Source organism: Felis catus, chromosome B1, assembly GCF_018350175.1.
Source record: "Felis catus isolate Fca126 chromosome B1, F.catus_Fca126_mat1.0, whole genome shotgun sequence".
Taxonomy (NCBI): domain Eukaryota; kingdom Metazoa; phylum Chordata; class Mammalia; order Carnivora; family Felidae; genus Felis; species Felis catus.
In genome coordinates, this window is record NC_058371.1 from 179,738,768 (window position 1) to 179,760,758 (window position 21,991).

The following is a 21,991-nucleotide window of genomic DNA, read 5'->3' on the forward strand; positions in this document are numbered from 1 at the left end:
CAGTGAAAAAGGAAATCAAGAAGGTGGGTGTTTTCCTGTGATGACTAAGGGTTTATGTGTTATAGGTTATGACTCTGCTGGAGTTTGAGCCCTAAGGGACCTAGCTCCTTTCAAAATGTAGCAGCCTGAACAGAGGCGATCTTGGGACTGGTGAAGGAAACAGTCCCCTTCAGCTCCCTCAAATGCCACCAGCTGAGTTGACCAAAAAAAAAAAAAAAAAGTTCTGCTTAAAGCAATGAGAATGCATTTGGCTCTCACATCTGAATACCAAAGCTTTGTGGGTCATTTAGATTTGTTTGAACTGGTTTATACTTAATTTTCTAGAACCAAGTGAGTAAGTATAATTAATGTGCATACAATTTGTGCCATGCTTTTGAAAATCCAAATGTGAAAATAATTGAATTATGAGTAAAAATTCACCAAAGCATTCTCATTGTATAGTATAGTTTTCAGAGGTACACTATATATACATATATATGTATATATATATATACACATATATATATATACAATATATACATACATATATATACACATATATATATACAATATATATGCATATATATTGTATATATATATGTGTGTGTGTATATACATATATATATTGTTCGTGTAAGGCTGAAAGTGGCATAAACATACAAGTTCCATTTCTTTCCTACATAACGAGCTGAGGAACCCGCATCACACGTTTTTCCAACAATTGTATCATTAATTCTTCTGTAGTCTTTTCATTAAAAAACAAAACAAAACAAAACCTCTAACTGCGCAGGGAATTCTGAAATGCATAGCATGCCGAAATGTGTAAATACAGAGTTAGGTCGAACAACTCTCCCACATCAGGAGACTCTGTGTGGTGTATACTTGCGTCTTCTAAATGTAAAAGAGAGACACTATGAATGGAGAACGCAGAGAGGGGCAGCTTCACTGCTTCATGAGAACCGCCATACCTGTTGCTTAATGGAGAGGCCTTAACAGCACTCTTCTTCCATGCGTCTTGCCATGAGGAAAGGGGAGGAAGGGAAAGGTAGTGATGGCAGCAACACCTGGGGAAGGGAGATGGGGAAATATGTAAAGGGAAAATCAGCAGTCCCTACACAATGGTGTCCATCCATAGACCTGGCCAATAAAACAATTTCCAAAAACTCTGATTTTGTTTCCTTTCTTTCCTTTCTTAAAATCTAGACGAATTTCAAGAATCACTTGTGCAAATTAAGTATACTGAACCTTGTCAATGGGCACATTCTTATGACCAAAATCTTCCAAGTCTAGGGACACGGGAAGCTACTGCACATAATAGTACTATCTTATTCTCACTTTGATATTTGGGTATAGATTTTCTTTATGCCAGGTTTAAGAAAAAAAAACTATATAAGATAAACAATATAAAACATATACATATTTTTCCAACACACAGTAGGGTCATTATCATCTCATTCTGCCTCTACCCAATTGCTACATAACTGGCTCCCAACCAACTTTCTTTCTTACATTCTCCTAAGGGGATGTAGTTCTGATATCAAAACAACTTCAACTTGTTAAGTTAATAAAAAAGAATTTAATAAAAAAGAATTAAACTTAGAATTCCTATGCACTGCAAGAGGTGTAACTAATAAAACTTATAAAAAAAGGCTTACGTTCTAATTATATGTTGTGGACATGATTTAATCTTGATCATATGTACATTTTGAAAAGTAAATATATGAGTTATATAAAAAGAAGTAAAATGGAAATGTTTAAAAACAGTTGATAATGGTAAACAAGTTGGATTTTAATAGTGATTGTTTTCATATACCAATATATGAGATCATACCACACCTGAAAACCAAACACTGCTACTCGATTTTGTTCTTCGTATTTGTTTTTAATCTTTAGTTTTGTAGGTTTGTATTTAGATACACACTACCTATGAAAAGTAATTGTTTTACGCTATTTAGAGACATTTTTATACAAAGTGGAAATAAACTTGTAAAAAGATATGCACAGTTTTATGAAGAAAATAAGGGGTATTCCACTGTGGTGGGGTTGTTGATAACAGAGGAAGCTGTGCATGTGTGGAGGGGGGTGGTATCTGGGAAATCTCTGTACCTTTTTCTCAGTTTTGTTGCGAATCAAGACTCCTCTAAAATTTGAATTCCAAATTTAAAAAAAAATAGTAAAACAGAAAAGAAAAATATTATAGAAAATGAAAAATAGGAGGGAATTAATTTTTCTTTGTGAAAAAAAAAATTGACTCCTCACCCCAATACGTTTCTTAGTGTATTATGGACGGGTTGGGACATTCTTGAATTTTTGTTTAAAGACAGGGATTTTCATGAATACATGTCTGCACTCTGAATGTGATTCTATCCTTTAATCCTGACATTTAGGAATGCAGCTATCACAAAGATCTGAGGGGTTAGAAGCATGATAATCCTTTTGGTTTTATCTTAATCTTGTTTAGACAGGGTGTCTCCAAATTTTCCAATTTCTCAATTCCTCTGATTCTTGACACACTGCTTACTATTAGCCATCATTTCTTTTTAAAGTAACATGACCCACCTAATGATTAGGCAACAGTATTAGTCAGCCCTTGAATTGAGAAATTTAGAAACTAATTGGTTATCATAAGAGATTAGCATCAAAGAATTCTGAAGGCATATGCAGTCTAGGCCTGCTGAAATAAAAAAAAAAAAGAAGAAGAAGAAAAGAAAACCTCAAAGTAGACAATTTAATTTGTATCTGATAGGTTTAAATATATTTTATAGCTTTGTTTTTTCTCATAATCTTCAAATTTTGTATTTAATTTTAAGAATACTGTTATTTCACATAATATTTTAAACCTTAAATTACCTCTTAAAATTAAAACCTACATATTCCAGTAATATCAAAGGAAAAAAAATAAACCTAATTATTCCTATACTTAAATATTCCTGAAAGAGTATTTTGGAATCATCATTTTGTCTTTGGAAGAACCAAATGTGGGAATTTCGCAAGCCAGAAGAAAAAGGATCCACATGTTCTTAATTTGTTATAAGGTTCTTGCATGCAGCATAAAGTACAGTATTTTTTTTTTTGCGGCTTCCTAATACCCTAAGGATTTTGTATATAGTAAATTCTTCCTTAGACCTTGGGAAGGATAGGTTATTATGATGTAATAGATTTGAAAATTAGCACTATACTGTGGAAGATACAAAAATAGCCAAAGATATACTTATGAGAAATTTTGGAAAATAAATACACACACATAAAACACAAAATAACACTAATAGTACAACTTTTCAAGATGTAACAAGTAATATAAAATGATTTTACAAATAGCTGAGTTTATAAATAACTGTAACCACATAGAATAGTAACTGAAAAGGTTAAACTGGAATTTTAAAGAGTCATGAATTCGTGGACTGGAGAAGGGAACATTATGGATTAAATAATGCAAAATTAAGAGCTATTTTTTCTTTATATGTAAGAGGTAGAAGCCAGGGGAATAAAATGATCTCTGGCACTAAGAGGGTATTTGGTAGGAATCTGCTTATGGACAACGATATAAGCTAGATTTTCACCTGAATAAAAAATGAAAATAAAAAGTTGACAGAAAGATAATGTGTAATTATTATTGAGAATTGACATTAGAGGGTTTTAATGAGACTGCTTTTCCTAAAGGACAGGGATTCTCTGTCACATACATGGAACAACAATGACATCAGAGAGAATACCATGGGTCGGCCCATTGTAAAGTCAGCCTCTCCTAATTTCTATTTTTGGAAAAATATATAATCAAGGTAGAAATACTGATATTAAGATACACACACTCATGGGCGTGTGACTGAGTGAAGTAAGCACAGAGAGCACAATGTTGAACCGTCACACGGAAGAATAAGGCACAAGTCTTGGTTCATAAACATAAGGATTCCAGTCTTTAGCTGGGGATCAAAACTAAGGGTTAAACTTTGTAGCACTTGGAAGTTACAAGAGAAGAGGTGAGGGGAGCAATCTTTGACAAGACAGATGCTGAGCTTCTTCTCAAAGACTGAGTAGGATAAGGGTAAAGGATAGAAGAAAGAAGCAGCTTGCAGGAAGGAAAGCTGATGCAACCAAAGGCATTGTGTGGAAAGGAGGGTGTTGAGTGCTGGCAGGTCTGAAGTGACTCCAACCAGAATAGACAGTGCAATGGAAGGAAGCGTAGATGACACCTTGATGGGGGCGCCTGGGTGGCTCAGTAGGTTAAGTGTCTGACTCTTGAATTCAGATCAGGTCATAATCTCATGATTAGTGAGATTGAGCCCCAAGCTGGGCTCTTCACTGGCAGTGCGGAGTCTGCTTAGAATTCTCTCTCTCCCTCTCTTTCTGCCCCTCCTGTCTCTCTCTCTCTCTCAAAATAAACAAATAAACTTAAAAAGAAGAAGAAGAAGAAGACACCTTGATATGTTGAAGAGACGCATCTATCAATGTAAGATTAATTTGGCCCGTGAGACTGCTGTTCTCTATTTAATGTCTTAAGCTTTTCTCAAAACCCCAGTGTGTCTGGTACAAGGACATATGAGAAAAGACTATTTACCACACTGCGTAAACATTCCTGATAATGCTATTGCTTTCCTTATCCTCTTTGTAAGGTCCATCTTAAAAACAATTTTTTTTCTAACAATTAGAAAACATATTTCAGCTCTGGGTCTAACTCTAAAACTTCCCCACAGTCTCGCACATTCCTACCCAAAGTCTCTACTGAAGATGAGCAGTCTAGTGTATTACACCGTGGAAACCATGCTCTGGGCAACGAGATGGTTCTGATTTTCTTTCATCCTCTTTCTTGCTAATAGAGGCTAAATAATGATCAAAAAGGGTATTTTAATAAACATAATGTTAGTGTCTGTAGTGTATATGGGCAGGGCTGGCGTGTGGACAGGCCAGCCCAGTTGTCTGTGCTCACTTTGGCGTGACAGGATTAAGATCTCCCATGCGGGCAATGGAGAGAGGTGGAACCTGAAAACTTTTGCAGAAGGAACACTACCTGTTCTTGTAGCATTTGTAATATGCTGCTATTGCAGGGGTGTCTGGGTGGCTCAGTGGGTTAAGCATCCAACTCTTGATATTGGCTCACATCATGATCTCAGGGTTTGTGGGTTTGAGCCCCATGTACAGCTCTGCTCTGACATCATGGAGCATGCTTGGGATTCTCTCTCTCTCTCTTCCCCTCCTCCGTTCACTCACTCTCTCTCTTTCAAAATAAATACATTAAAAAGAAATGCGTGCTTTGCAAACATGATATCATCCAATGAACTCCTTGCAAAATGCATCTTATTTTGTACTTATTTTATAAATCCATTATTTATTATGTATATCTTATACATATAAACCTTGAATGAGGTTATTAGTCAAACTTAACTACTGAGAGCACAAGGAAGGAAAACCCAGAAAATGCAAAGGGGGAAATAGTATTGTGTAGGCAGGACCTGATGTTTTATTTTAATCAGTAAAAATCATAACTGATTTAAGATAAAAGAATAGCTGTTAATCTTTTATTCAGCTCTTATTAGTAAGTGTTAAGAATGGGTTTCTAGACTCCCATGTTATATTTTGTACTCCTAAGATTTAAAAGCATAGCTTGCATAGCTTAAGGGCAATATAAATCAGCTAAGTAAAAATGTTCGCTATTACCAGAATCCAGCTTTGGTAAATGACTGTACAATGAAGAAATTAGGAAATAGTATAAAAAGCATTTAAGTGTAAACCTCAGCTACTAATACTGAATTGCATTTTAAATGAGTTTGATATATATGCATTCAAAATAGGGTGTATTAATGCTAGCATATGATGTTTAAATTTCTTTAACTCTAAAGCAAAAACATGAAATATCCTTTTGCTCTTTTCTCTTTAACTGAAGATGCTCATTAATTTTATTTTATATTACACACTCTTTCCTAAAAATTTACTCTCATAGTGATAATGGGAGTTTTGCCATATACAGATCTGGAGTTATGATACATTTTTTGACAATTTTATTAAAATTTCAAAATTTAGTTGCATTAAAATATTATATAAAGCTTCTAGCAAATCTATGATATTTTGCTTATTTTCAAATTCCTAATGTTTTACAAATCTGCTCTCCCTATAAATTTCACCATTTATAGTTATAATAGTATTACCCACTTGGGTGCTTGGGTGGCTTAGTCATTTGGGAGTCCAACTCTTGGTTTTGGCTCAGATCATGAAATCTCATGGTCATGGGATCGAACACCACCACTCATCGGTCATTGGGCTCTGTGGTGACAGTGGAGTCAACTTGGGATTCTCTCTCCCTTTCTCTCCGCTCCTCTCCCCCACCCATGCGCTCTCTTGTTCTCTCTCAAAATAACAAAATAAACATAAAAAAATAGTATGGGCCTCTCTGTCCATTATGCAAACCAGCAGTCTAACTGTTAATTGTTGATTAATGCACTGAATAATGTTCATTTACAATTTTAAATTTAATTAATACATGATTTCACTCAATTGATATAATTAATATTTGAAGTTTACTTTAAAATGTAAAAATGTTTTAAGTCAGCCAGAGAAGGACAGATATCATATGTTTTCACTCATAGGTGGCTCTTAAGAAACTTAACAGAAAACCATGGGGGAAGGGAAGGGAAAAAATTTTTACAGAGAGGGAGGGAGGCAAACCACAAGAGGCTCTTAAATACAGAGAACAAACTGAGAGTGGATGGGGGTATGGGGGAGAGGGGAAAGTGGGTGATGGGCATTGAGGAGGGCACTCGTTGGGATGAGCACCGGGTGTTGCATGTAAGCCGGTATGACAACAAATTATATTAAAAAGAAATCAAGAAATGAAAATAAAATGTGAAAATACATTTTATTTTTTTTTATTATTTTTAATGTTTATTTACTTTTAGGAGAGAGGGAAAGACAGAGAGAGGCTGACAGAGCATGAGTGGGGGAGGGGCAGAAAGAGAGAGGGTGACCCAGAATCCTAACAGGCTTCAGGCTCTGAGCTGTCAGCACAGAGCCTGACGCTAGATAATAGACTCCAAATCACAAACCACGAGATCATGACCTGAGATGAAGTCAGATGCTTAAAGGACTGAGCCACCCAGGAGCCCCTGTAAAATTGCATTATAATGTGGATTTTGCTCATTCTTTTCCTAACTTATAATTGTTTGAGTCCGCTTGTAAAATTATAGAAAGCCTAAGTCCTCACGTAAGACATTAATCATTTCTGCAAATGAATGTTGTTATATCAATTTGATAATTCAATTTTGCTCATCAAATATTTAATGAGTGTTCAATCTGTGCTAGTTACTGATTCAGTCAGAGGAACTTAAACATTTGGGTTTCAGGACTTCTCTAAACTCTTGAAAGCTGTAGAGGACCCAAAATGCTTTTGTTTTTATGTGGAATATATCATCATTGATTTTCATCATATTCAAAACTTAAACTAAGACACCTGAAAAATAATTAATTATAAACATCTTTGAAAATAGCCACAATAGGTTCATTTCATGGTGACATAAATAAAATATTTTTATGACAAATTATTACCATATTTTTTTGAAACCAAAAAAATCACCCATGATGATTTTGTTATGGGATATATGTTTGGGATATATGTTCATATGGATGTGTGACACACAAAATGCTAAGGACAAGAGAATCAACAAGGCCTCACAGAAGAGGTCATAACTGCATTGGGCTTTGAAGAAAAAATCTGTCAGCAGGGGAGGGATGCAGAAGAAAGAAGTTAAGACCATTTCATGAAAAATAAGGGGGGGGGGTGGGCATGACGAGACACAGCAGGTTGTAATAATTAGAAAGAACATGGTACTTTTGTTTGACAGATTGTCTTCAAACTCCATTTCAGCCACTCATGACTCGGTCAGTCATGGCTGCATGACTTTGAGCAAATCACCTAAGATCTGTGAGCCACAATTTGCTCTCCTGTGAACAAATAAAATCTACAAATTAAGAGTTTATAGCTGTAATAGTATGACCCACTTGGAGCATCTGAGTGACTCAGTCAGTTGGGTGCCCAACTCTTGATGTCAGCTCAGGTCATTATCTCACAACTCGTGGATTCGAGAGCCATGTCAGCTTGTGCTGCCTGTGTGGAGCCTGCTTGGGATTCTCTCTCTTCCTCTCTCTCTCTGCCCCTCCCCTGTTTGCTCTCTCTCTGTCTCTCAAAATAAACAGTAAAAAAAAAATGTCCCAAGGATTAAGTGAGATGAAATATGTAAAGTATATTCACATGTGACAGTTAATTATCACATTCAGTAACATACCATTTTTGGTCACAAATGGAAGGATAATGAACTGGTTACCAGGCTAAGACTATAGAGTGAGGTGAGGGAGAGAGGATAGAAGTTATAAACAAGAGTCGAAGGGGCAGTAATGAAGTAGAATTGTTACACAAGCTCAAGGTGAATATGAGTGATTAAAAAAACAGAAATACAGGGGCATCTGGGTGGCTCAGTCCATTAAGTGTCCAACGCTGGCTAGGTTATGATCTCAAAGTTCATGAGTTTGAGCCCCACGTAAGGCTCACTGCTGTCAGCAAGGAGGTTACTTCAGTTGCTCTGTCCCCCTCTCTCTCTACCTCTCTACCTCTCTCTCTCAAAAATGAATATTTAAAAAACGTAAAAAATAAAAAAAAATGCAATAGTACAAGTAGAACTACCTTGGAAAATTCAGAGAATCACTTCTCATGCAGACCTTAGTTAGCAAACCCATCGATCTTGATTTCCACCCAGTGTCATTCTATCTTCTCTCAGGGGGTGGAAAGTAAATCAAACTGCCATTTTAGAAAAAAAAAAAAACACAACAGCAACAACAACATATTCCAGGATCTTCATAAATATAGAATGAAATGTGTCAAGAATAACATAGATGGTGGAAAATTTACTTAAGACAGAAATTTAACCAGTCTCTTCTGTGGCATATAGGGGCTTCCTTGATCTGAACCTTATAGTTAGTTGTCTTTGAAGTCAGATTTCAATTATATTTTAGTAGTAAATGAATGAATGAATATATAAATAAATATATAGTCAATTCCATATGGGAAATGTATGAATAATTTGAACTAGCAATTGTGATGTTCTTAACCTGTAGCTGATAACTAGTAGATTCATAAAGTCCACTAGTCAATATCCATTTATCTAGAAAATACTTTTATTGAGAGCATGGCATACTAAGAATATTATAATTTTTCCCTATGTTAGGTGTGTACCATCCAGATGCTATCTTTGATGTTCAAGGTCCTTGAAATAGACTGCTAAAAAGAATAATATCTCAACTACAAAAGTAAATATTTCTGTTGATACGTCTTAGTTCTATCAACCAGGACACAGGAGAAAAATATACATTGAAATACAGCATTTACTCTTCACCATGTCCCAGGTTTAGACCTTTATGAAACATGATAAATATCTCATTTCATGTATAATCATTAACTAGTACACACTATTGATCACCAATGTGGATTTTAAGTAAGAATGTTTGCAAGACTCTACAAAGACTTTATGATTAGCCTGTCCCTCTTCTGATGTGGTATGTTTTACACCAATCATTTTGACTAATTTCTCCACCACCGTAGTTCGACACAGACTGTTATCAGAAGAACAAGCAAAGAAAATAAAGCATAAGAACCAAGGTAACAATGGAAATCATGGGTGGACCTTGGCTGAGAGAAGACTGATTTACTCTTTAATTAATTCAGCATATATTTACTGAAACTCTACTCTATGCCAGGCACTGCCTTAGTAGCTGGAGATATAATAAACATGAAAACATGGTCTTTGTCTTCATGTAGCATGAAGTCTAGAAGGTAAGATATTAAATAAATAAATGAATGAATGAATAAATACTTCTACTCTGTACACATACACATAATTCTAGAGTTTATTTTCAAGAGAATTTTCTCGTGAAAAATTACATATCATAAAAATCAAACCATGCTCTTTATAACCTCTCAAATCCTGACTGTAAATATAGACATAGCAAAACTCCATGTCTGAATGGACAGGTAACTAACTCCACCTAGCTCTACTCATCTCGGACTTACAAATGACCGTCCTAACAGCTGAAATTAAATATTGGATGATAATTTTTACTTCCATTTTTCTGGTTCCCATTTGCATGCCTGTATGGGAGGGGTTGATGTAACCAACCTTCAGTGATAACTGAAGGATAAAATCTCCTTACTCAACCATCCTTCCCTACAGCATGATTTGCTTATAGTTTCCTCATTGAAATATTTCTTTTTTTTACAACTTTTTTTGCTACTTCTCTCCTTTTAGTACCAACTACCATATTCTAACTTTGCCAAGTCAAACAACAGTTGTCAATTCTGAGTGAATTTAGCCACATAAATGTAATAATCTACTAACAATTGGCAACATGTTTTTGGTCAAAAATGCTTCAGTCTTGAATAAAATTAGCAGAAGCTATGCAAAGCCATTTTGAGTTTACTAATATGAAAAAGAAAAAAAATGGATGATTTCCTTTGTAAAGTTGAAATAACTCCACTCTGCACTGTTATTTATAATTTTAAACCTCAAGGAACGATTATTCATAGATATGGAAGGAAAATGGAAGGAAAATAAAACAGTCTGTTCACCCTATCCTTTATTTGAAATACTTGCACACTGCTCTTAATGTATTTTAATTTATTTTTAAAACATAAGTTGTTCTTTGACTATAAAACATTTCAGATGCTTAGAAAAAAAATTGGGTATTATTTTCTTCTCAACACATTCATGTACAACCAAAGAGATAAGAAGCATGCTCTAAGTTAGTATTCAGTTAATACACAAAACCCCTTTTTTAATACTGTCATTTAAATTACATGAACAAAAATGTCAACTTTGGGCAATGCTATTCCCTCAAAGCATATATTTTATTTCATTATATATGTATGAATTCATAATGTTTTATTTCAAGCCTACAAAAATATGGTATACTCCTGAGGAATCTGACAGATGATAAAACTGCGTGAGTAGTACACGTGCACATGTTTTCATACTTCTGCAAATTTGCTGATTTCCTTTTATTTCAATCAGCTCTCTGAACTGGTTGACTAGCATCAGATTTAATAAACAGCATATGGGTCTGCTAATATATGTGAAGAAGCTGTTCTTTCACTACCACCCCCAACATATATGTTCTTTTATATTTCAGTTAAGTAATACATTTCCTGGATGGGAAGGGGACTTGAAAATAAACCATACGCCACATGCATTTTATTGTAAAAACAATAACTATATCTATTTTAAGAATATTGCATAAGGAGAAACTAAATATTTGTCTCGGTGTATTCTATTTGCATAAAAAGCACAAAATATTCTTTTGTATTTAGCTGTTGTTTTTTTTCTATTTATAAAAAGATAATTTCATAAACTCTTCTACTGTGTGGCTAAACCTTTTTGAGTCTTTCAAATATTCTGCTAACATTTCCGTTAACGGGGGTTTATTATAAAAAGAATCCTGAAATCCCCTTTTTCAAAGTAAAAATTTTATGGGCCAAATACACTAAATTTCTCAAGAGAGTTTCAATCAAAATCAATTCAGAAAATGTGATGATAAAAACTTTTTTTAAGTTTATGACAAAATATATATATATGTATATATATATATGTATATATATATATATATGTATATATATATATCCTCTTTGAAATGTGGACCAAAACATTTAAAGTAATTCCTAGGAAATGAAGAAAGTTAAAGATATTTCACTATGACAAACGTACTTCCATAACGTAATTCGTTATGGCCCTGAGTTCCTCTGCCTACAGGCCGATATTCCTCATTCTGGGGTGACCAGGGGTCTCAAATTCTAGGCTTGTGTTCATCAACCTTGGTCTGTTTTCCCTCTAACATAAATCCAATTAACTTCCTACTCGTAACTGACCCTCCTATTCCTTGCCAATAAACGAAACAGGTAAGGGAATAGCATACATCAAAAGAGATAAACACATGAATGCATTCCAAACTAAACGCACATCCTAAATTTCCTACCTCAAATTTAGATTTGCAACGTCAGGTCGCGCAAACTTAGAAATGCTGAAGGCATACCTCTACAGCGGTTCCTGCTTTTGAGATTTCAAATTACAACGGCGTCCCATTTTTACAAGGCATTGCTAGAATATTCTCCAATGTGTATCTTCGATGTCTTTATAGAGACAGTCATGTTCCAACAAGTCATAAATTTAATAAATCACCAGATATATAACTCTCATTCTCACATTTACATTACCAAGTATTTTATGGAGCAATTTTCTCAGCCATAGCAGTGAGACTGCTCAATAATATAAATAAATAAATACTATTTCAACATAAAACCCTTAACTCTGAAAGAAAATCACTCTGCTGAGTCTCACAAGAATACAATTCACTATTAAAGAGAATCCGGTTACCGGTCGGGTCTATCTTGCATTGCCTCCGTGAAGGTATATTACGAGTGGCATCAGAAGGACTTTCTTATAACAAGCATTACAGAAGCAGGGGGCAGTTATGGCCGTGTGCTACTGCAGAGAGAAAGAGCACGAAGGGTTTCACAGGCCACCATGCTGAAGTTGCTATTGTGAATAACTGGTACATTTACATCAGATTATCCTCCATTTCCAACAGAAACTCGAAATACCAACTCCGGCAGTTTTGGTCTCAGGCATGGTTTCTTGTTGAGACCTGTTGCTGGATATGAGTAGTTCCAGGCCTAAGTGCTCCCGAGGATTTTTAGGCTGATATAAAAAAAAAAAAAAAAAAAAAAAAAAAAAAAAAAAAAAACTCTCGTAAGGAGAACCGAGCCTTTAGGCGTCAAGGATATTTTGAAATGAGGAAACATTGGAGCAATCCTGTGAAATAACCTTGAGGCGATATTTGAGGATGCTCTAAATTAACATACAGCTGTTTTAACTTAATCACTACAGTCCAAAAATCTGTATAGTGAAAAGATAGAAATACACCTTATTCTCGAGGGAGGAAAAGCAGTCGAAGGCATTAGAAAACTCTAGGCATAAGTTAGCCTTATAGTCTTTGGGTTGCTGTTTTATTTAAAGAATTATACTGAATTCCAGGTTGGCGTGATAAAGAATGCGAGAAGATTATCCAAAATTACAGAAACATGTGCAACAAGTTTTCCATTTGCAATTTAAATAAATTTACTTTACTAAAGAACATATCACTCATTTTAAAATATAAAGTCTCAATACTGTAGGAGGCTTTCATGTTTACAGCTGATGAAACTATTGACTGTAATCTAATAGAACATTTCCAAAAGAAAATCTTTCTGAAGACCTAATTTATTACTCAAACTTTTTCCAAGATAGGCTTCTGTCTTCTCAGCCCAGCTTGTCAGGGATGGTGCGTGTATATGCACGAGTGTGTTTCTGCGTGTTTCCCAAGTGAACAAGCAGAGATTCCTTCATTTGCTTATAAGTTTCAAAATGAAAATCTGAAATACGCAGCAACTGGGAAGTCAAATTTTCCTCATGGTGAGCCATAAAATAAATTATTTGTCCTCAAAATTGTTTAGGAAGGTGCATCAAGTAGAAGGTAGTTCATGAAGTCCAATCCATCAGGAGACTAGCTAAATGAAGTGCAAAAAATATTATAATGGATCCTTTTGCTCTTTGAAATCTATGGCAGTAACCTTCGTTTAGAAAGAATATGCGTCTGAGCCATAACATGCAGCAATATTTCTCAACCTGCTAAAATGAAAAGAGCTCAGAGGCAGGCATCTCTCCATGTAGCTATATTACATTTCTGTTCTTGTTTTCCCCTTTCAAGGCAAGAGAACTGCCTTAATCATTTCAGAAATGCCCTGCCTTCTTCCCATAGAAGGAAATAAAGACCATGGCACTGATGTTAAAACATATATGATAATTAAAAATAAGCAGCAGGGGCAGATGGGGTTTTTCACTTGCTTAAGGACTAGGTCAATCATTAGCGAATTAAATATGCCAGCTTCTACAGGTATTTTTACTTAATCTCACACTGAAATATGCACCATCTTTTGTGTCTGTATATTTCTAAATACATGAAGCGATTCCATATGTCAAATTAAAAATATATATTCTTATTTTAGCATGAAAAACAAATTACAATATTGTAAATCCTGCCACCAATCGAATCATCGATCTACCTTTGCAAGCCATTTCTTCTCGCTACTACTAAAAGATTTAACAAGATATAATACTTGAGTGAAAGGGATTTGGAAATTCTTTTTTATGGATGATATATATGCCCTTTAACTTGTTATGCCAGTGAATCCAAAATTCTTTTCCAATTTATCTTAATTTGTCACGTATCTAAGTAAGCTTCTTATTCTAAAGCAAGTTTAAGCAAGTTCAATAATTTAGATCAAAAGATAGGCATATTTGAGATAAATATTTCCTAGGGGGTCAGGGGCCTTGTGTTGCAGTTAAAAATATGTGTTCCCAAGTCTTTAAATAGCGAAGATATTTTCTAGTTTCATTATAAAATATAAAAATCATATTATTTAACACAATTTAATAGTTCTGAAGTTAGCAAAATGGGTATGAAAGTATTTTCCTCTATTTATCTTAAAAAGAGTACATTCACAAAAACTAATAAGAGTTTATACACTTAGCCTGTTTTGAGCTTATTTTGAAATTTTCAACACTATTGAGGCAATATTAACAGTATGAAGCAAACTGTTGAAGCATCTTTTTAGTGCTTACTTTACTGAATGGTTTGCATAATTAAAAAGTTAATTGCTTTGTTTCTACAGTCTTTGGGAGTCATGGGACCAACCCCAGAAGCAGGCTTCCAATGCTGTATTTTACGACACATTTTCATTATCCCAATGAGCGAAGCACCTTCCCTACCTTGGCAGAGGGTGCAGTGAAGGTGTGTGTGTGTGTGTGTGTGTGTAGAATGCACTACCAATGAGATACAGGCATAAGAAATATAACTATCAAGTTTAACCAGTCAATAAAGCACCTGGTATTAACCCTTACCCTATCTTGAGTACTGTATTTCTTTAAGCATCTCATGACATTGAGTCTATTATTCTGTTATTCTAAAGAGAAAAAAAACTCTGTTAGCCTATTCCTGATTTTTATGATATAAACACTTGACTGTGTTACTTAGGATCCCAGTTTCAACAATGATGTCAAACCACAATTTAGAGTGATTTTTAATGATGAAATACAATATTGCTTTTACAAAATTACAAAAAAATGCATTGTGTTTTATAAATCGCACAAATAAAAAGAAAGATTCTTTTAATGTCCCTGAAAAAATAGGTAAGGAATGGATTTACTGCCTTCCTTAAACAATGACCCAAGAAGATCAATGATTTGTTCAAAACTACATAAAAAAAATGAGTGCTTCTACTAAATATAAAAGAAAACTAATTTTCTACTTAAAGATGTTTTTAAAATAGAAATAATTGTACTAGCTGCAGTAAGTTTCATGAACTTTGAATGCAGTAATGCAAAAATAGACCTGTGGAGCTAATAGCAAAAAGCAAGAAAGATAAACAATAACAGCTACTATGTATTGAACACCTAGTGTTATCAGTTATTAACCATAATTTTACATATCTTCTGCCCAGTTTCATCATCTATAAAATGCAGATAATATTATCTTCCTCAGTGATTCTACAAAGCAAATGAATATGCAGAACAGTCAGGTTAGCACTAATATACCATAAAAGTAGTAGTTTATTATTTCAATTTTCCTTACCCTTTTTTATCATTTATTTTTAGATACTTAATAAGAATACTACTTCAGCATTCCAATAAACCTTAAAATAAGTAGATTACCCACTTTATGGCATATTGTTCTTTTCTGGTGTTTTTCTCCTTGGGTGTTAAATTGTGACAAGGAGTGAATAAGTCTATAATTCATTTGTCTCTGACATTGGAGATACTTCATGAGGACTTCCCTTTAAAATATTTTCAGCCCTGGGCACCTGGGTGTCTCAGTCGGTTAAGCGTCTGACTTTGGCTCAGGTCATGATATCACAGTTCGTGCACTTGAGCCCAGCATCGGGCTCTGTGCTGACAGCTCTGAGCGGGAAGCCTGCTTCGGATTCTGTGTCTCCCTCCCTCTCTGCCCCTCTCCGCTCCTGCTCTGTCTCTCTCGGCCTCTCAAAAATAAAGAAATGTAATAAAATCTTTTCAACCCTTTATGCTTGACTTGTATTGTGATTGGGATGTTTTGCTTTATATTCTGAAAATAATCTCAAATACCCCATAAAAGTTGATTCCTACATTTATAAATATATTTGCCTTAATTAGCAGTTTAAGTGGAGAAGTGAATAAGCGTTACGAGTCAGTGCCTAATTAGCAGAGTCTATCCCTACTCTGTGATTGGCGATCCTCTTTACAAGGCTTTTCTTACTGCCATGAATATTTGAGAGTCGTCTGTAATCTCAGTGCTTTAAGAACTGTTCTGCTGCTGGGCACTGAATGATCTTTAATAATTATTTGATGAATATCTTTGTGAGTTACTGGTTTCTGTCATTTACTACTCTTTCACAATAAATCCAGGAAAATATATGCAGGCTTCTTAAAGAGAGAAGCCATCTAGCTGCAGAAAATAAATTTGAAACTATTAATATTTTTTGTCTATGGTTTTTGCAGAATCATATTATAAATACTGGCACTTATTCACAGTACATAGAGAGCCATGTGCTTCTAACCTTGAAAACCAATACTGATTTCCAAAGGAACCAAGAAACAACTGATCTTTATGCCAAAATATAAGTGAGGCCAGTGAACATTTTTTGTAGGCAAGAAAACAATCATACACTTACTGAATATTATGAACATTACAAGTTTGATTTCATGTGAAAAAAAAGCTGTAGAAGCAGAAAAAACTGCAAAGGTAACTAGTGAAGATAGTAAAGTAGTAATTTGATATAATTTTATTAAATGCTAACTACCTAAAAATATGTATTCAGAACAATGACCTTTGAGGAAGACTGGACAGTAATTATTATAATTATTGCCCACATTTTATAAGTGAATGAGATATTATGTGAATTGATCCAGGTTCCTTCCCTGCAGATGTAATGGAGCTTGAACAAAGACTCAAACTCACAAACTTCTACTCTCAAAATATACGGTAGAACATTGACGTGTTGAATTATTACACAGAAGAATTAAGTTAGATTTAAGAAGGAAATTTTCAATTTGAAAATTTATAAGACAGACAGACTCTTCTAAAAACCATCCCAAAAGGAATATAGAAACTTGATAGTCTGAAAGGACTCAAAATATAATGACTTTTGGTATAGAAAATGAATTATTTGATCCTCAGAATGTTATAGATGAGGTATTGCAAGGGAGAAAATGTGCATGGAATGGTGAAGTTGGGAGAGGCAAAGAAGTAAGGTTATTAGAATGCATAAAATAATAAAAAAAATGAAACCTCAGAGTCAATCTGTAGGAAAGTCCTCTAATCCTCCTTCAGGAATGAAATGTCAGAGAAATTCAGAACTTTTCATTTGGGTAAAGAAGAGTAATGTATTTCCTTTAGTATTTTCAAAAACTTAAAAAAAAAAAGAAAAAGCAAAGGCTAAGTAATCAAGTCAAAAGTCCTATACTTTGTGCTCTGAAATAAAATGTGGTTACTTAAGAAAAACACACATGGGGACCTCTAAACCCATGGACAATTGATAGAACTAATTTAATAGCTACTTGATCCTGAGGACATAGGTAATCCTCAGACATGGGCTACAAAAGAAAAAGATGTGGGTCTGATTTCACGAAAGAGGATGAAAACAGTCTGGGGCTGAAATAGGCAGGAATTAGATTTTAGATCTTCATTATTCTGAAAGAAAGAGATGAACCAATGTTGTCCGGGAAACTAGAAGTGCCTCTCAAAATTGAATTCTCAAAGAACTAGTGAAGGCTGAACACAATTGATCACACCGAATAAAGGGGAGGAAGTTTAAGGCAAAGAACTCTGATAAAATACAGTTCTGTGTGAACATGTTGCTTCCAATCACCTATTTAAAGATGATGATGTATGGTTAACATTGCCCTGACCAAAGTAAAGGTAAAAAATAAGGATTGGGTCTTAAAACTTAATTTCCTCAAGTATTTATATATTTGAAGATTGAATTTTTTTAGGTGGAGTCATCCAAGAAATTATGACTATAGAAACAACAATTTAAAAAATTATGTATATGTCTAGAAGATATTTTTGATACACCGTTGTGAGTGTTAGATATCACACACTCAAGAGGAACTGTTAGTAACTATGCAGGTAAACAATAGCTCTGATGAATAATTGGTTAAATGTTTAGGTAATGCAAAGACACCTTATAGAATAGACCAGAAGCAAGGAATGAAAAGAAGTCTGGTTATATAAGCATGCTTAAAGCTGATATTGAAAAAATCATTTACATATTACATATTTTAAGAAAGAATATGCAAAATCCTTAAGAGATGACCTTAAAGAGAACAGAAAGCAAGAAAACAACAAAAGCAACAAACACAAGTTAGGACACAGCATCTTGGTTGGCACCTAGTACTAAAAGATGCCCTGAATCTAGGGAGCCAATGCAATCTATTTTTCAGGAGATGATCCATTCAGTGGTGGATGTGTTTCAGTAAACGTCATCTAGCCTCAGTGGGTCTGGATGACAAAGTCCCTCTTTGTCACCAGGCAATCTTTCAAGAGATAATGTTGCCGATTTTCCTTGGGTCTCTTTAGAGATAAAGGGTACTGTCTTGAAGAGGAAGCAGGGATTTTCCAATTTCTTGAATAGGATACGCTCCTCAAAATTTAATAAACTAATGCTCAAGTTCAACATCAGGATCTTGTGATATTGTTGAGAACTGGCCTTGACTTTGTACAATTCTGTGCACTGGTAAAATGTGCACTGATAAAAATTGGATTTTTAGATTAAGAAAAAAATTCCAGGTACCACCTAGAGGCCACCTGGTAATCAGACAGATAGCCTTCTCTTGGCACACCTTACATTTTCATACAATCTGTTGAAAGTTTCAGGACAACGGCGAATGCATATACCAGGCTACAAATTGATATTTCTAGAGATTTCTGATGAGCCAAGTAGACATATGTGTCATTAAATAGAAATGGCATTTTTATTTAGAAATTATTATGCAGCAATTGGTTAGATTACCTTGGGCTGGAAGACAAGTTTTATCAATAAAGTCCCTATTCACAATTCCTACTAAGCAACAATGAACACAGAGAAAGGAGAATAAATTTATGTGACATTGATGGTTGACCTTCCTTAGATAAAAACAACATCAAAAGTGACATCTGCCCGGAAAATCGTTATTAGTAAGTCTTTGCACATAATATATTTGGAGGCATTTCTTCCTTTGCATGGTGTACTAGCTATGGTAAGCATCTTTAACATGCATTTCTGTAGTGTTGTTTACATATAAAATAGACTGAATTTGGACAGTCCTTGTACTATGTTGCTTGAATTTATTTCTCAACCAAATTGTATTTTCATTATTTTCTGTTTTGAAGCATATCTATTTGCACAGTATTACCAACAATTAATGGCACTTTTATAGTGTCAGGAATCCCATAATCACAAAATAAAATTTTTGATGATGACCAGGAAAATGTTATCAATTATTAGATCTCACAAAAAATGCAATTAGTCAGGCACTATTTGAATTTCAAGCCAGTGAGATGGACAAATGATGGCCTAGTATAAAGCAAAATATAAAAGAGGCCAAAACTCATTTAAAAGAGTAGCTAATATATTACTCAAGGAAATATGGAAGCTACTATACAGAAATTTCAGACTCTGTAGTACTTTCAGTAAATTTCATAAAAAATAAATAATAATTCTGAACAATAGGAGCATAAGATGATAAAAAATTAATTAAGATTACTGTCAAGGGATGCAACCCTGCCCCCACCTTTGATAATGACATTATAATTGTCTAGTTTGACCTAAAAAGAAATTCTTAAGTGTATTTTTATACTACATTTCCTGGTCTTCAGTTCTCTTAGTTGTTTCACTTCTGCTGAATCTCTATCAGAAACATTGAGCCCTTATTCCATACAACTAAGTTCAACAATTTTTTTGGATAACTGTGTATAAGGATTATTCCAGTTATATCTAGGCCAAGGTGAAGGCCCTGTCCTCAAACAGCTTACAGCACAGCAGAAGAGAAGAATGTAGAGAACAGTATGTCTCTCAGTTGGGTTTACTAGTTCCTTTCATTATCAAGGTCTGCATGATCACGTGTCTACTTCCTTCATCTCTGCAACACTGGACATTTGATAACCACTACTGTCCTAATTCTAAATATCCCCTCAGCCTGCCATATTTTGTTTTTGCTTTTAAAAAATATCATTCTCAGGAACCTTCACTGAAACCTACTTCTCCATTACTTTTTTATATTTCATCATGTTTTTCAGATTCCATGTTGGGTATCATCTCTTCCCAGTGTCAAATGTTTAAGAGATGGTCTCACTATTCCCAAGATTTCATAATCACCAGGGTGATACTAACTCCTAAGGCTATATTTCTATCTGTGTATACTCCCTAATTTCAGATGTACATTTCTGATGGTCTTCTAGATATTGTCTGAATTTTGCAAAGGTACTTTAAAGTTCACATGTCTTAATCAGATTAATTCTCCTGGAAATGGGCTATTCTTCGCATTTTTGCCCGTTTGGCAAAGTAGCACCCCAGTTTTGCCACCCTCTCAGATTGGTCTCCTTGGCATCACTCACTATTCTTTATAACTTTGCTCATATTTCTACTTATCAAATCTCTACTTACCTATCCTTCAAAGCTTGGCTGTGGGTTTTCATATCCCTAACTCATATCATCCTATGGTTTGGGTAGCATGCATTTTAAAATCTGCATAGAGCCTCTCACGACTTTATTTTTAATCATCTAAGTTGGTACATGCCATTCTCCATCACAATATGCAAATGATTAGAAGTTAGAGAGCATGTCTTATTCACCTTTGGATCCCTCATGGGAATGGGGACAGAGTAAATGCTCAAGAAATGATTATTGAGCTCGATGAATTCTCTTAAAATCCTAAATTCCATGTTCATTGTATAAAATTTTCAGCTATGACTGCTATGACCTTTTGCTACAATTGCTGAGTTGGTGAAATGCAGCCTCATACTGAATAAAAACAATGGGCATAATTCAGTCTAGGCACTATGGCTGATAGGAATGCAACCTCAGAGAAGCATACCACTTCTCAGACCACATGTGGGTCCCCTGGTGACTTCATCAATGTAGATGATGAGCATTTCAGAGTGGAAATAAAATTGTAAAAGATTTATTTTGCAACAGAAATGAATGAGTCGACAGTTTTTAAGCAGCAGGACGCTGCTCTACTATCTTTTATTACCAAAACACTATATAACACTCATCATAGTTTCATTTGAGCATACAGTTTCAAAAATTAGTGGGTTTTGAGATTATCATATTTTGGCGGTTGAAAATCTATTTAAAGGAAGCATTTAAATTTGCATGTGTTTAAAACATATCCTCATTTTGTAATAAACTTATAATTCTCCTTTTTGGACAGTAATGAGAAGGCATGCAAAATGATGAGACTCATGTCAAAAAAAAATCAACCTGCATTTAAGTAAAAATGTATCCGAAATAAGATTTAGAAACAAGGCAACCTTTTGTCCATATTTCAGATTGAAAGGGAATATGACATAAAGACTAACCTCCATGAACTTAGCTTGAAACTTAAGATAGCAATCACAAAAACAATTTGCATCCACAGCACAAGGAATGCATTAGTTTTTAAAAAATACAACTAATCTAATCCAATCTTTAATCTAATCATCTACTTGAGTAATATAATTGGTCTTCTGAAAAGACAATAACTTCAAAAAATTATTTACAGGCCCTTATTAAGATTGAAAGAACTTTATATAAAGCACACATTTTATTATTAATTATCCATATTTATAAGTGGAGCGAGAACAGACATAAATTTAATCTGTTTTGTAGTTTAGACCTGGATTTAGTGTTCTGCCAATTTCATCCCAGATAAATTCTTCTGCCAATTTCACC

General features: G+C 34.5%; 1 protein-coding gene across 9 annotated transcripts in view; it reads right to left on the reverse strand.

The window, feature by feature from the left end:
• Window positions 1-21,991, reverse strand: part of PCDH7 (protocadherin 7) — a 420,442-nt gene that overhangs the window by 202,251 nt on the left and 196,200 nt on the right. For 2 of the 9 annotated variants that reach the window (XM_023253222.2, XM_023253221.2), the window contains exon 4: window positions 948-1,043. The exons of the other annotated variants lie outside the window; for them this stretch is intronic. In XM_023253222.2, coding sequence (XP_023108990.1) covers window positions 955-1,043 — 89 coding nt within the window. In that variant the 3' untranslated portion in view covers window positions 948-954. The remainder of the gene's footprint in view (window positions 1-947; window positions 1,044-21,991) is intronic. 9 annotated transcript variants of the gene reach the window in all.